This window comes from Stenella coeruleoalba (genome assembly GCF_951394435.1).
Source record: "Stenella coeruleoalba genome assembly, chromosome: 10".
Lineage (NCBI taxonomy): Eukaryota > Metazoa > Chordata > Mammalia > Artiodactyla > Delphinidae > Stenella > Stenella coeruleoalba.
Window position 1 is genome coordinate 43824831 of NC_137156.1, and position 16805 is coordinate 43841635.

The following is a 16805-nucleotide window of genomic DNA, read 5'->3' on the forward strand; positions in this document are numbered from 1 at the left end:
GTTGAATCTCAATGGAATGGTTGTATCTCCCCCAAACACACATACTGGAATCCTAAACTCCAGTGTCATGGTATTTGGAGGTGGAGCCTTTGGGAGGTCACTTAGGTCATGAGGGTTGAGTCCTCATGAGTGGGTTTAGTGCCCTTATAAAAGAGACCCCGAGAGATCCCTAGCTTTCTTTCCCCCATGGGAAGAGAAGGCAAGAAGCCAGCAGGTTGCAACCTGGAAGAGGGTTCTTACCAGAATCCAAACATGCCAGCACTCACATCTCACAATCCCAACCAACCTCCAGAGCTGTGAGAAACAAATTTTTATTCTTTATACGTCAGCCAGTCTATGGTACTTTGTTGCAGCAGCCCAAACTGACTAAGATATATTATGATTAATTTATACTATATAATAGAAGGCAGGCATTTGGAGTCTTGTAGATAACTATTCATGACCAGGCAGGGATATGGAAATATTTTTTTATCAGAATTGAAAACTTATATCTTGAAGCTGACCATTTTTGAAGGCTTACAATTTTTTTTTTAATTTCCTCATGAAATTTAAAAAGAGTTCTATTTAGTACTTAATAGATTACACAACAACATTCAAAAATAATTTTGCAGGTACTTATGAGTAAAAATTAATGTAGAAAATATCTTTGTTAAAATTTCTTCCATTTCTTCTTATGAGAACTGAAATTATGTTATAATAGACTTCTTTTAAAGTCTATGAAAATAAGAAGTACTATAAATTTAACTTTACTATAATAAAAAGCCTTACATTTTCTGGTTTCCAGAATCTATAACCATACATTATGTTCATCCTTGAATATCTTGAAGCATACATACTAGGAAGTTTAGCATGAAAGAAACAGGCACTCAAGCTGGTGGATAACATAATTTTCATTTTCCTAATGTATACCAGAGTCTAAATTTCATCTTGCCTTCATTTGAAACCCAACCATTCAGTTTATGGTAAACTGACTTGATGGGAAGTTTATCTTAAGACTTATGTAATCTTTGCCCCTTGTGTATCATGATATTTGGGGGAATATATTTTCTGGGAATAACATATGGTGGAGCAATCTTTCAGGTTACCTCTTGTGACCCCGAGTTTGCCTTATAGGGGAAAAATATGCTTCCAATTAAAATTGTCCTATAGGGACACTATTCTTTATGAATTCAGAGTGAAGAATAGCTAAGGACTCCAGTCCGTGTTTGACAGCTGGTGCAAAGTACCTTGAATCAATAAAACTGTTATTAATTCCATCCTAAGTACTTGCTATTGGTTCACCTTGACATGATTCTACAAAGAACTGCAGATCTGAAAACCTCTAATACAGGTTATTGTCCAGAATAAGGCCAGTATTCCTGAAAAAGGCCAACATACAGACAAAAATATTATAACATCATATAAATAAAGAACTTCACAACAGCAGTTTGTGGTCACTGTTCTAGGTACTTTGAGGGTCACAAAGAAATTTAAAGACATACTTTATTTCCCTAAATGATACTTCTAGAAAACAAGACATAGAACTTTAACTTAAAGCTATGTAGACCAGGGCTTCTAGAAGTTCTTATCAAATACATAAATTGACTTTGTGTCAAATGACAACCATTCTTTAAAGGTCTCCTAGGTTGAACCCTGCATAATGCTAAGTCTACTAAACATTCTTCAGAGTCAAGTAAAATCTAATTATGGGATAATTTATCCTTTTTTTTTCCCTTACTGTCCCCATAGCATAGTCTTTCAAGTTCTTCCATATTTAGTTTATCATCCAGTGCAAAGCAGGACAACACAAAGCCTTGTTAATTATTCATCATTTCTCCTTCATGACACATCTCTAGTTTGTTACTATACCCTATTTGTTTTCTGGAACATATTTTACAATTTTACCCTCTGATTCATGACTGAGTATACAGATCCAAAGAGAAAATAATTTTCTCTTATGTTACTAGAGCCCCACATCTCCAGGAAAAAATCAACTTGACAGGCAATAAAGGGGGAGGAGTTGACCATTCATTCCCTTCCTCCCATTACAAGAATATCAAGGTAATTTTAAAAATTTTAAAAGATATGTTTCTCACTCCAAGTGTTCCTTAACAGACAGTCAATAGGAGGAAAGATACATCCGTCTCTTTTTTATATTTATTTAGACCTAAGGAATTGAGCGTGGTTTGAAAAACATTTACTGGAATAATGACATATCACATGGCAAAATTAATTCCTCTTGAGTAATTTAGCCCTTTTTAAATGTCTGCCTTCTTTTACCAAAAATATACATAGATGCAAAGAGTGATTGCTATGTCTTATCCATGAGCACCTGGGTGTGGAAGAAGTTTGAGACTCTAAACATAACTCCCAAGTATCTGTCTCTCTGAATTCCTGCATATTATAATTTCTGAGCTCTTTATCAACCAGCTGTGTCCACACACCCACATTCCCCCATTTTCCCCTGTGCTTCTGCCACACTGGCATTCTTTGAGTTTCCCAGATGCATCCTTCCTTCCAAAGGGTCTTTACACATAATGTTCCCTTCAACATGAAATGGTCTTTTCCCTCCTCTTCTACTATTTAACAACTTAATTCTTTTTTCAAGTCTCATCTCTTGAATCATGTCCTACAGATGGAAATACTTGACAAGGTCATACCTCTACCATGCACGTTTAAAGATTTGTTTCTCATTCATGGCACTTATTCCACATGTAATTGACACTTGATGATACTTTCTATGATCCCCACCATCAGATAGTTCCATAAGGGACCACTGGTCATTTTGCTCATTATTGTATCCCAGGATCCTCTTTGGCCTGACTGATATAGACAGTTGCTTTCCCGGGATCCAGTCTCATGCATATCCATACAGAGAATTATGATTTTGTTTGGGGTGGAAATATACTCAAGTAAAATGCTTGAATTCCCTGACTTTAGCAGCTAAGCACAGTGATGTGACACAGTTCTGGCCAATGTCAATGAGTAAGTTAAAATTTTCCTGAGAAAAAGAGACAGATGCACCAAGTCTTTCATTGTCCATCCTTCTGGCCTTGAATGTGAATATGAAGACTGGAGCTACAGAAGCCATATTGGGACCATGAGGAAACGAGCATAAAATTGAAAAATAACCTACTTTCATTGTGGTGAAGCAGGAAGATAGCATTACAGGGTATAATGCTATCTACTCACATAGATGGGATGGGCCTCCACCAAAATGAGTTCAGATGTGGAGACTGACGATGCCAAACACACCAAGAGGGTATGAAGAGATGTATTTCTCACATAGGGATTCTTTCTGAGAAGATCAGGGAAGATATTCAAGCAGGTCTGAAAATGGCTTGTGGAAGGAAGGGGTGAATGGCCCTGAGCTTTACTGTGCTGGGGAGTAGAGCCAAGGGGCGGAGTGCTTCCTGCACAGTTTGAAATTCCCTGCTGGTGATGGCATGGTTTGAACTTCCCCTCCAGCACCAATGGACAGAGCACCAGGGCTTTCTTAAGAGCCGGCCCAGATCTGGCACAGAAGGATAATGGGGTATGGGGGTACTTAAATGCTATCAGTGGTCACATGTCAAAAATGGAGTCAGACATTTTATTGTTTAAGGCGTTAGAAAAATAACTGCAACCATGTACCTCTGTATTCTCATTAGTCACAGACACATACAATCCTAATTATACAATAGGTGCTCAATAAATACTTATTATTTTTTTATTGAGGTATAATTGACATTTTAGTTTCAGTTGTACAATACAATGATTTAATATTTGTGTATATTACAAAATAGTTATCACAATAAATCTAGCTAACATCCATCACTATACATAATTACAATTTTTTTCTTGTGATAAGGACTTTTAAGATCTAGTCTCAACAATTTTCAAATATGCAATACAGTATTATTAACTACTGTCACCATTCTGTACATTACATCCCTATGACTTACTTATTTTATAACTGGAAGTTTGTGACTTTTGACCCCCCTTTACCCATTCTGCCCACTCCCCATTCCCTGTCTCTGGCAACCACCAACCTGTTCTGTGTACTTATGAGCTTAATAATACTATATTATATACTTCAAAGTTGCTAAGAGAGTAGACTGTAAATGTTTTCATCACAAAAAAGTAATGGGAATTATGTGACATTGTGGAGGTATTAATTAACACCATGGTGGCGATCATTTTGTAATATATCTGTGCATCAGGTCACCTCATTGTACATCTTAAACTTACACTATGTTACATGTCAATTATATCTCAATAAAGTTGGGAGGGAAAGAAAGCAAGCTACCAAAGATAGGTGACTAGAAACAGAAACGCACCCAGGGCTAAACTTACAAAATCATGACTGAGGTTTTAAGTCCCATCCACCAATTTCATAGAAAAGGTTTTATTGAAATTCACTAGGTGGCTGCCATGTGTATGTCAGTTATTCTTACAAAGTTACCAGAAGAAATTGGACTTTTATATTTTAAGCAAATGAATTTTAAAAAGAAAACTACTGGGGTTCTTGTTGTAAGGTTTTTAGACAAAGTGAAGGGGTCATTTTCCAATGTTGTCTTATAGTGAGAAGATAGGAAGTTTTTATGGGGGGGCATACATTTTTTTCAGCAAAAATAAATCTAAAAATGGAAATATTTCCAAATAAACTATTTTCGGAAGGAAGGAAGGAACAAAGAAACAAAGAAAAAAGAAAGAGCCAGACACTGGTATTCCAATTTCATTGCTTCCCCTCTACTTTGGAACATACACACATTCAGAATATGAATTTTATCAGCTGACTCCCAGATGATCCAGTTACATCTAGATGAAGCTCTTGGGGGAAAAAAGAAAAGCAGGTGGTGCTTCTCAGAAAGCTTCCAGAATATCTGCCCAACAATCCACTATATTAGCATCCATGTACAGATAGAGAGGGGCCACCGTGAAACTATCTGATTGAGAGACAGCTCTTCAGGATTCAGATGACTCAGGATAATGGTGTGGTTAGCCGTGACATGTTGTTGGTCTACTTTACCAATGATCTTAAAGAACTAGCTGTAGAAAGGAAAGTTCAGATGAAACAGTTACCAGAAGTTGTGAGATATTACCATTTGATTCCTAGAAGGGTATAAGCCTTTCCCTAAGCCACATAAGCTTGATACTATGGCTCAGGTCAGAGGATGGATGGCTCCCATGGAACCAAAGAATAGTCTTTTTCAGCAAAGCTCATGACTTCATGATCGAAGCATACAGAATGATATTCTATAGAACAAGGAGAAAAGAGAAGTCTGCCTAATTGGATAGCCCACCAAGGAAACACTGGCAGCTCTAAGGTGGCAATAGATACCAATCCAATCATGCAACCATCAAAAGAGTAGGAATAAATTCCTAATGTTTGTGATATTTCTGTCTTTAAGTGACTCAGGATATGGAGACTAAGGCTGTTAAGATGTTCTTTAGACAGGGTTACTCAGCATAAGTCTCATAGTAAGTTTCTACAGTAACTACAGTCCCATGAAATACAGAAAAGTCAGCTCAAAAGGCATAGTTCAATGACGCAGTGTAAGAAGTGAAGCATGGAAATTTGGTGCCAATTTAAGATTACATGGTTCTGGGGTTTAATGGTGAGCTGTCTCTTTTGGGATCATGGCAGGCCTTTTAAGACAATGCACCCTTTTCATGGAACAGAATACAGGATGATCTTTTATGAGAGCCTCCATGAGGGTTAAACCACTCATAAGGGAGGAGGAGTTCCACTCCAGGGCAGTGCCCTAGAAAGGGGCAATAAAAATGATGATAGTTAACATTTATTGACCACTTATGGGCACTTTGTAAGCATTATTTCATGAAATCCTTCCAACAGCTGTGTAAATAAGTGTCATTATTATCCAAGTTTTGTATGTAAAGGAAGTGAGTTTTGAAGTGATGTTTAAAGGGATTGGTAAATCAACTGAGGTTGCACAGTGGTTAAGTAATAGATCAGATGATGCCAAAGACAACTCAGGACAGATGGATGGGCAGTAAGTCCAGTACACCTCCTCTCTTCTGGGGCTGAGCATTAGGGTCAGTGTCTCCTTCTCACAATTGATGTGTATATTTTAATATGCTGTTATAATAAGCTTGAGGGATATCACGCATAGAAAATTGGTGAAATCTCTCTCCGATCCAAGCATCCTGGAGAAATCCTGATGACAAGCCTGTTCAATTGGATCTTGCCAGGAAACAGAGTCCAGGGGAGGAAGCTGGCAGGGGATGTGACATTTGTGTCACATACTCCCCTTCTTCTTGTTTGAAATTAACTCATTTCTATTTTTATTTTTCCACCTAACCACCATGTAATAGATAGCTATTACTCCAGGCCCTAAGGAAGTAAGAATGTTAAACACAGCAAAGACCCTGCCCTCTTAGAGCGTGTATTTTCTTGGGGAAAGAAAGAAAATAAACAACTAAATAAACAAGTAGAGAGTTAAATAAACAAGTAAAAAGTTAAATGAAACAAGTTGATGTGAGAAAAAGTAACTAAAGCCTTACTTTAGTTGGAGTTGTCTGGGAAGACTCACTAAGGAGGTGATATTTATGCTGTCAGGACCTGAGTGACCAGAAATCACAGCCAGGGAACGAGCATGACCCATGACTGGAAGAGAGAATAACCAGGTAAAGGACCTGCAATGGGTCCCAGGCTGACTTGTTCCAGGAGCAAAAACAACAGGCTAGGACACAACACACAAGGGGAAGTGCCACAAGGTACTTGGAATACATGGAGCTTCCAATACCTGTTAGATACCCGAGAGGAGGTGGCAAGTGCTTCTCAAACTGTAATAAACATATGAGTCCTGCAAGGATCTTGTTAAAAATGCAGATGGTGATGCAGTCAGTCTGGAGTGGAGCCCCAGATTCTGCTTTTCCCAAAAGCTCCCAGGTGATGACAAACCTGCTGGCCACGGAACACATTTGGATGAGGGGGCGGGGTGTAAGCAATTTTGCATTTGTGAGTCTCTAGTTAAACACAATAGAGAGAAGAAGGAGACCAAACAATGAAAGAGGTGGTAGGACCTGGGATCAAGGATGTAGTAGGACCCAGGAGAGAGCAGGGCCACAGAAATCAAGAAGTGCTTCAAGAGGGGAGAGTGTGTGGAACACAGGTGTAAAGGTCGCATGAGGGCCAGGAAGTGGACTTAGATTTAGCACATAACAGCCCCTGGAAAACTGTTACAGAGTAAGTTAACTTCTTTTGTTTTAAATTGAAGTATAGTTGATTTACAATATTGTTAGTTTCTGGTGTACAGCAAAGTGATTCAGTCATACGTATATATGTACATATCCATATTCTTTTTTTTCTATTCTTTCCCATTATAGGTTATTGTAAGACATTGAATATAGTTCCCTGTGCTATACAGTAAATCTTTGTTGCTTATTTATTTTACATATGGTAGTGTACATCTGTTAATTTATCCCCCCCCCGACACCTTTCCCCTTTGGTAAGCATAAGTTTGTTTTCTATGTCTGTGAGTCTGTTTCTGTTTTTGTAAATAAGTTCATCTGTACTATTTTTTAGAGTACGTTAACCTGTAATACTGCTCTGGGTGGGTTTCACACATTACCATTCTTCTCAAGCCCTCACTCCACCCCCAGTTGTAATGCTCGCAGATCTCACTTCCTACCTTCCTGAAAAATATAGAGACCAATTAGCAAGACGGACTACTTTCTCCTTAAAACCTATTCCTCTCACGTTTGAAACTTTTTCTATTTCCATCCATTCCTCCAGTTTCAGAGAACTTGGATACATCTCCTTCCTAAGAGGTGTGAGCTCTTCTGCCTTCAATTCTCCCACCCTGTCTCACCAGGAAACGTGCTCCTACAGGGTTCTCTTTCCCCACCACTGCACGGATCCACTCAAGGTCACCCATAACCTTGGCTTGTGTATCCTAATGGTCTTTTCCGCACATAAGTGGTTAAGGGAGGGGCACATGATGATGTTCTGCCCAGTGAAACAGGAGAGGAAGTTTGGGATGGGGTGGGGGAAACGCTCTTCATTGATTAAAAACAGGCATTCCAGAAGAAAAAGCCTTCAGCAGAGGCTGAGCCCTGTGGGAAGGGTGACGCCCAGAAGTGCTACAACCATCTTGCAACTCCCAGGTGCAGGAACCGAAAGGTGCCAACAGGGAAATGGGCAGAAACTCTTATCTTGTAACATAATTGAGTCACGAAGCTAAATGATGGTGGAAAAGCAATATTTCTGAGATATCTGAGAAAACTGTTGCTGCTTAAGCCCATGGAGTTGAGGTTTTCTATTGTCTGCAGTTTAAAGCAGCCTAACTGGTGCTTCTACCAGAGCAGGAGATGCCTTCCACTGGAGCTGCTCACAGGCAGGACGTAAATACAGTTTCTCAACCCTCTCTTTCTCTCCCTCCTTCTCTCCGCACCGTCTCCTCCTCCTTCCATCCTGCATCCCTCCTCCCTGCCTTCCTCCCTAGCCCCCGCTTTCCTCCCGAGCTCTATACCTCCAAAACTATTCCTTTTTAACTTTTAGACCTGCCCCACACAAGCATAAAACTTCTATCTTCTAGTCCACAAAGGCACTTTGCAAACAATTATGGGTATTCACAGCAAGTCTTCACGTGCCTATTTGATACAGATTTCTGGAGGGTTCCCGGGCCTTATTTTATTTCTCCTTTACTGCTGTGATAGGGATATTGGTGGCTTACGTATTCAATGCTAAGTAACCTGTCACTTGCATGTCTGGAGTTCATGCACATAAATAGAAATGAATAGCCATATAAGTGTAGCTAAAAGGGTATTTATTAAATGTTATAGTGATCAGAATAAATAACATAAAAGGGCATTCTGAATTTTCTCAGCAAGTCATAGGCAGTTTCCATTTCTTTGCTTTATGAATTTCATGAATCCAGAATTTAGAAAATTTCTACGTTTTACAGTAGTCTTAAAGGGCAGATGTCATAAAAGTTTACTTCTATATGTATTTCCTAATTGCTTTGCCATTCCTAAGCTTTCACCCAGGGCAAACCCTGGTGTGGGTTTATGTGTGGGTGGGTTGTTTGGGTAGGTCCTACAACAATTCCAAAGTTTCCTAGTTAGTGGAAACATAGCTTTGAGGGGATTCTGCCTATGGACTTCAGGCAGCTTTATTGATTATGTGATTTTTTTTCCCCCAAAACCAGAAAAGAAACTCTCTTTAAGTTAGCAGAAGGGTTTAGATGGTTTGGGTGGAGAAAGGATAACAGACCTAAAACACAAACTTTTCCTGTGATGCGTGTGATTAGGAATCTTCCAGGTGTTCTGGGATATGAACTGGTAGACTGATGTGTGTGCCATGTAAGTGTGTGCTAGGCTGAACCTGGGGTTCTCACGACTTGCTCTGCCTTTTGGAGAGTCCGTGGTTTTTATTTCTAAACAACAAAGTTTTGCCTTTCACTGTTTCTATAAGCAGTTTGCATCAACTGATGCTTTGCCGAACATCTCAAAACTAAGAATTCCACAGTTGCATAAGAGAGAGGAAAAGTCAGTCTCCTTAGAAGATGGGTAGGTATCCTGCTGTGCACACTAGGGCACGTGTCCCATTCCTGCCCCTGGGTGCAGTGCCATGTTCTTCCTGAAAAGAGATGATGTAACAGATCCACAAAGAGTCGCAATTTTGCTTGCTCTCTGCACCGACCCTGCCCCGGCACTAACCCAAATGCAAGGAGTCATTCAGTTCTGATGACAAGCTCCTGCTCTGTCACCCATCATGACCTGAGCATTAGCCTTATCCGTAGGAACTTAGTTTTTGTCAATTTCCAATATGCTTCCCTTGTGATCCTTTTCTTATGATTGTGTATCTTTAAAGTTAATGTAGGTATAATCAGTACTTCTCTTATTTTCTTGAATTTATTTCTGTGGTTTTGATGAATATTTAACAGAAAGCTCACAATGCTCACTTTCATATTTCAAATTCTATTCAAATTTATTCAAAGATAAGATCACCCAGTATCCTTGGAGAAGTCTACATAAATAATAAAACTGACGATTCAGATCCACATGGAATAATACTGTCCCCATATGATCTGCATAGGTTACAGAAATGTTTCTTTCTTAACATAGCCGTCCTGTGCCTCTTCTCAACTTTGATATATTAATTTTTGCTATTTCTGGCAATGCTATTACAAAAGATAAAATTTCAGCCACTTCAACATTAAAAATAACCATAAAAAGTCAACCCCAAACAGATGTGATTTAATCAAACGGAATCAATGGAAAAGTTGTTTCTTTTCATGAATTTTAATAACTGCCTTAATATTCTTAGGATCACAGTGACATTTCTTGGACAATTTGGAAGTGAGCTGAAAATGATAAAAGTACATGTATCACTCTATTCTCATCACTGCAACTTAGACATTGGGATGAAAGTTGTACCTCTTATTTCTCAATAGCCGAGTAACATGCTCCTGGTTTTCACTACAGCTGATGAGAGGGAAAGCAAGGTAAACTGGATGCATGTGACAAACATGGAAGGTAATATGTTTCCAGGGTGTGGCAACTTGTCACTGACCACAGCCTCCTGGAACAAGATAAAGCCACTGAAATAATTAAGAGATGTTAGCATACTTGAAATATAAAAGTTCTATCGCTAAAAATTATGTAGGGTCAGATGGAGATTTGGCACTTGGTCCATAATTTAACTGACTTGGCAAATGGGAAGTTGAGATCCAGAGGCACATAACGTATAATATGGAGGCCACACACTTTGCACACCATGCAGGAGCTCATAAACTACTGATGATATGTATGCTGTGCTAAGCCAGCTTGATTAAGTATTAACACAGTTTTTGATACTTAGGGAAATCTGAAGTCAATTTTCACGTCGACTAAATTAAAAAGTTATTTCTATAAGAGCAAAAGAGTAGACTTTTCTCCAAGTTCAAAGCATGTCCACAAATTTTATTATTTAGCCCCGGCTTGCAATTCACCTGATGACTGGTGTATCTTCCAGTCAATTTCTGTAATCTATCCAGCCTACTCTTTTTCAAAGTGTCTCTTTTTTTCCCCCACTCTTGTCTATTACTTCACATTTCAGAACAAGTTGGCAGTAATGATTTTCAGTTGAGTATCTGTAGCTGAAATGGAGCTTCTCAGCCTTAACTCACAAATGCATTCAAGTCAAGCGTTGAATGAGGCTTGTGCTACTTTAGAGTTTGTAGTTTTATTCACAGCTTTGCAGATGAAGTCACCAGCTTCCATCACTTTGTAAAGATTCACACCCTGGTGAGACAAAGATGACAGTGATACCAGGTGGGAAAGGGGGTTAAGGAGAAAGAAGACAAAACAGATTCCTTTAAATTGTATTAGTCGTTACTTAACCACTTAAAATTACTAAACAAAATGCTGTTCATTATTGATGGGGGGGGCGGCATTTATCTCCATGAATTATGTAGCTTTAGATTTTTCTGCTTTATTAAAACATATCTTGAATTTGACCCTAGTATAAAACCATAGGCTAGTCACACCTGAATAACTCAGTGTAATTCATGCTGATACCTAAACTCTACAAAGGACAACAGTGGAACCAGAAAGACTCTACAAAATATCAGTGAAGGGCAATTAAAATGATAATCATTTGGAGGAGTTCAAAGATAAGGACTTAGGGGGGAAAAAAGACCCTCTTAGTATATCTTAGGATATGAAGAAACAAACCTGATAAAGCTGTAAGAAATATGGGAAAGATGAATGTATAATTTTTAACCATGTTCAGAAACACTCTTACTGGCATGAAATTGAAGGAGGTAGTCCAATAAAATGAAGTAGTATTTAGTACACATCTGGAACTTGTTTGCCTGAGAGGCTGTACTGTTTGAAAGCATAAGTAGGATCAACAAAGGCTTTGGTAAATCCATGGATGACAGATCGACAGTTGAGTATGAAGGCCAAGTTCAAGGCAGGCTCGGCATCTTGGGCTTGGTGGAGCCAAAGATCACCATCGAGGTTTCCACCCTGCACCTGTGCTGTCACTGTGGGGGTGGGGGGTGGGGAGGGTGGAACGGGGGCACAGTGTTAGGTGGATTAACCAGAGATTTGCCCCATGTAATATTTCGTAAGCTCCTATGTCCTCCCTCAACTCAGACTAGAAACAACAGGGACTTAAAATCAAACAGACTCAGGCTCCCTTGCTATTAAGGAGTAGTTTTTAAAATGTATGTAAGTTTGTCGTTTTCTTAAAACAGACAAGTATAAATACTCATAGGGGCTTTTCATACAAGTGATCAAAAAGAGATCATCATTTTGATATAGGTAGTTACTTCTCTCTAGAAACTTTTAGGGCACTGTTTTCTTTGTAGTTTACTTCTGTTTAAAAATCATCAAAGGGCTTCCCTGGTGGCGCAGTGGTTGAGAGTCTGCCTGCCGATGCAGGGGATACGGGTTCGTGCCCCGGTACGGGATGATCCCACATGCCGCGGAGCAGCTAGGCCCGTGAGCCATGGCCGCTGAGCCTGCGCGTCCGGAGCCTGTGCTCCACAACGGGAGAGGCCACAGCAGTGAGAGGCCCGCGTACCGAAAAAAAAAAAAAAAAAAAATCATCAAAAATATTTAGTAAAATGACAGGTAAGTAATTTTCGCTGTTTCTTTTTATTGTGAAGTTGTTTTTAGGGTACTAACATGTGCTTTGGTTTTGTCATAGTAATGGTTTTGGGTGGAGTATCTGTTAGGCACATTTTGGTTTTACATCCTTAATCTAGTAATATGTAAATTTTGTAAATAATAAGCTACATGTGTGTCTTTCATTTCTGAATTACATCTAACAAAAGATAATAAGATTTTAGTCACCAGCATTCTTTTTTGCTTTCCAGTAATTCCATTTATAGCAATTACGCAGTGGGATTGGTTGGTATCGTACTAAAGGATTCTGTTTCGGCCTTCCTCTACTGTTTTATTTAATGAACAGATACCTTTATGAAATAATGTTGCATTTATTCTTAAATCTTTTAGCACTTAAACCAGGTGTTTAAATACGTGTCATGTACTATGATCCATTTGGGGGTTTCAAGAACTTCTCGCAGAATATGGTTTCTGTCTTGAGGGTGCCTGTGGTCAAGCAGGCAATATGGAGCCCTAAACAGGAAATCCAGTATTTCCACTAAAGTCACTGAGAGAGAGAGATGCTCGGATGATCGTGAGGGCAGAGCTGCAGGGTAGTCAACCCACTGAGGAAAAGGGTATGGAAACAAATGGAGAGGAGTGTGTCAGGGAAGGGTGCCAGGAAGGTAAATCCTAACCTGAGGCTTGTACGGACAGTATGAGTCCTTGAGAAGAAGTAAGAGGAATGAGGCACTGTCAGCAGAGAAGGGTACCAGACATCTGAAAAATACCATGGGATACATGGAAAGGAATGGGCCGACGTGACTGGAAAAGGTATAAAATGTGTAGAACACAGCCTTGCTTTTCAGAAAATGGGAATCCACTGATGAGTACCCAAGTAGGAGCAAGGCATATTCATATTTGTGTTTTAGATAAAATCTTTTATGGTAGCAAGGAGGATGAATTTAAAGGCCAGTGTGGAGGATGAATATCCAGGAAAGAGATAAGAACTTGCGCTGATGTAGCTACAGCAAGGATAGTAAGGAAGGAACAAACAACCAAAATATTTTAGAAGTTGAAGCAGTAGCTCTTGGTAGTTGACTAGGCATGGGAGACATAGTGATACAGGTTGTACAGAGAGTCTTGGCTTGTTGGCTGATATCCAATGTAACAACTGTCTTTGAACTGTGAAATTCTTAGGAATGGAGACATGGCTTATTTGCATTTGGACCCGCATGGCCTGACACATATGAAGCAGAGTTCATATGTTGACTCAGCTGAGTTCAACCAAGTCATTTAAATCTTCAAGAAAGGATTTCTATGAATTGGGAGTTTGGGATCAGCAGATGCAAACTATTATATACCGGACAGATAAAACAACAAGGCCCTACTGTATAGCACAGGGAAATGCATTCAATATCCTGTGATAAATCATAATGGAAAAGAATATTAGAAAGAATATATATATATATAACTGAATCACTTTGCTTTACAGTAGAAATTAACACAACACTGCAGGTCAACTATACTTCAATAAAATAAATTTTAAGAAAAGAAAGGATTTCTACTTCTGTCACGGTCATACATTTCTAATGGAAATGATGGAAACAATCAGGCTACTTTGTAATAGCTATTTCTAACCAGAGAAGAGAGGCTCCTGGCGTTCAGTGCCAAGTGGTATCAGTCTTTCACTGAACATTATTGAGGGTCTCTAGGCAACAGGCACCTGTGAATCAGCTGTCATACTATATTTCTGCCTGCAGGGGGACCTAGACACAGAAAGAAGATGGTTCTACAGCCTTGTGGTAGGTTCAGAGGAAGACACAAAGGTAGCCTGGAAACACAGAGGAGAGGAGCCCAGCAGTGTGGGCCTGAGAAATCAGCAGGGAAATGCTAGAAGGTGCGTTTTTGAGGATGGTGGTGCCTCACTTTCTAGGTGAAATCGAGTATGGGCAGTAAGGCTATTCCAAGGGGTGGTGAAAGCAGGAGCAAGGGGTGGAGGTGAGAAACCGAATGCCACAGGGAAGGAGAGTGCCGACAACCTGGCTGCTGCAGGAGCATCGCTCAGTAGAATGAGGGAAGAGGAGAGAGAGGAGAGATGGAGAGGACAATTCCATTCTGCAATCCAGGTGATGCTTTACATCTCAGAAAACATTTTGAACTTCTGATAATCTGTGAACAGTTTTTTGCCTTTTATATTTTATCCTTAAAAAAAAGAAAATCTGCCTTAGAGACTGGTAGGCCATTTTAACAAGCATGTGGCAAAACAAGGTACTAATTTTGGTGGGTTATTATAGAGCATGTGACTTTTTCAGGTAGCACTTGTAAAGAGAGTATTCTTGCTCACATGCTAAGTATTATTAAGCTGTGGTCCTCCACTGGCCATTTTAAAAGTGCCCTGGGCTCTCTTCCAGAAGCCCTACTTGTCACCATGAGAAAATCAAGATCTTAGTTTTCCTCCAAGGAAAACAAAACAGCAAAAACAATAATCATAATAGCAAAGACAGGCTCAAATTTGCAAAGTGTGTGAAATCAAACTGGATACTAGATGAAAAAGGACTTTGGAGGTCATGAAGCACCATAAAAATGTGAAATGGTAGCATTATTGGTGATCTAACTATAGCAATAAGTTACTTTATAAAGCCCGCCCCAAGAATTTTTTATTGTATTTTCCCACTATGCATTTTAGCAAAGAGCAAAAGTGTAGTAAAACTTGACCTCAAAGTTGCTTCCCAAATCCAAGAAGCATTCAAATTTGAATCTGCAAGGAATGTATGAATATTAAAATATGCTAAGTTAACTTACTGTCTTGACCCCCAGGCCATTAAGCATGTAGATCAAATCCTCAGTGGCTACGTTCCCAGAAGCACCTTTTGCATAAGGGCAACCACCTAATCCGGATACTGCAGAATCCACCACATTAATCCCCATCTGGAAAACAAACCCAAACACCCAAAGTTTGTCTCATTATGGCATATAAGTTGTTGCATCTCTATTTAACCTGTTCCAAAGAGCAAATAAGGAAAATCTGAACCACGATTCCAACCTATTCACTTACCCACCTGCTGCTAGAACAGTCCCCGAGGTGCTAATTTCTTTTCTGACTAATCTCATCTTTTAGGCTAACAGACACTCTGCTAAGGATCTCAGGAATGAGAATAATCTTAGGTCAAAACTGAAATGGCGTTTTCATTGATAACAGAACAAAGGTAGGGGATGAAGACTGAAGTAAGATAAATACACACATGGGGTGTATTTTCCAACCTAATTTTGAGCTTTAGTCTAAAAACCTTATATAACCAACAGGAAAGATTTCCAACATCCTGACTCAAAATCAAGGTGCCTTCGAAGACAGACGGGGGGGTGGGGGGGTGGAGAGCTGTCCTTATGTTTGAACTTGTATTTTGTGGGCTCAACGTATTCACTCAATTCATCCAATTTTTATTGAGCCATTACTTTATTTTGTGCACAAAACCCTGCTGTTTTGGGAGGAGTGAAGAGACATTTGAGAGGCAGGACATCCACCACTAACAATTGTAGCAGCTCACATTTACTGGGTCCTCACTAAGTGCTGGATATTATTATTAATACCTCATGATACTAACTCACAATTCCCACACAAACCCAGGAGGTAGATACTCTTCCATCATCCCCAAATCACGATGAAGAAACTCAAGTACAGAGGGATCACACATTTTGCCCAAGGTCACCTGTGTCTCCAGAGAATTCACATTCTGCTGTGATTTGTGGCCTCTGGAAACATGCAAGTTGGTTCATGTTATGAGTCTGGGGATATCCAAGGTGGAGATCTCTGTGGACTGGAAAAGTTGTGAAAGACAAGAGCACAAAAGGGTCTGAAAGGGACCCTGGGGATCAGATTTGAATAACATAAGAAGAGAGGCAAGCAGAGCAGCCCTCTCTGGAAAGGGACAATTGGGAAATCAGAAGCCACTAAGAGGCTAATCTGACTCTTCACTCCTGGACATTGAAGAAAAAGTAATACGACCTCATCTAAAACGAGAAGTGCTGGGAAACAGAGCCCTTGGCCAATCTGCTAGATCAGCAGTTCTCAGTCACAGAAGCAGAATCACAAATGGCTGTTACATCCCCAGAGTTTCTGATTCTGGAGGTCTGGGCTGGGCCCTGAGAATTTGAATTTTTAACAAGATCCCAGATGCTGTTCTCACTGCTGCTCTGAGGAATCACACTTTCTTTCTTTTTCCTTTCCTTTTTTGATAAACTTTTTATTTTAGAATAGTTTTAAATTTTCAGAAAATTTGGGA

The 16805-nt window shown here is 39.5% G+C and overlaps 1 protein-coding gene across 2 annotated transcripts in view; it reads right to left on the bottom strand.

Moving 5' to 3' along the window:
* Positions 1 to 10935: 10935 nt before the first annotated feature.
* HMGCLL1 (3-hydroxy-3-methylglutaryl-CoA lyase like 1) overlaps positions 10936 to 16805 on the bottom strand; it is an 86702-nt gene continuing 80832 nt past the window's right edge. For both annotated transcript variants that reach the window (XM_079934079.1, XM_079934080.1), the window contains 2 exons: positions 15328 to 15453; positions 10936 to 11211 (listed from right to left, as the gene is read on the bottom strand). In XM_079934079.1, coding sequence (XP_079790205.1) covers positions 11110 to 11211; positions 15328 to 15453 — 228 coding nt within the window. In that variant the 3' untranslated portion in view covers positions 10936 to 11109. The remainder of the gene's footprint in view (positions 11212 to 15327; positions 15454 to 16805) is intronic.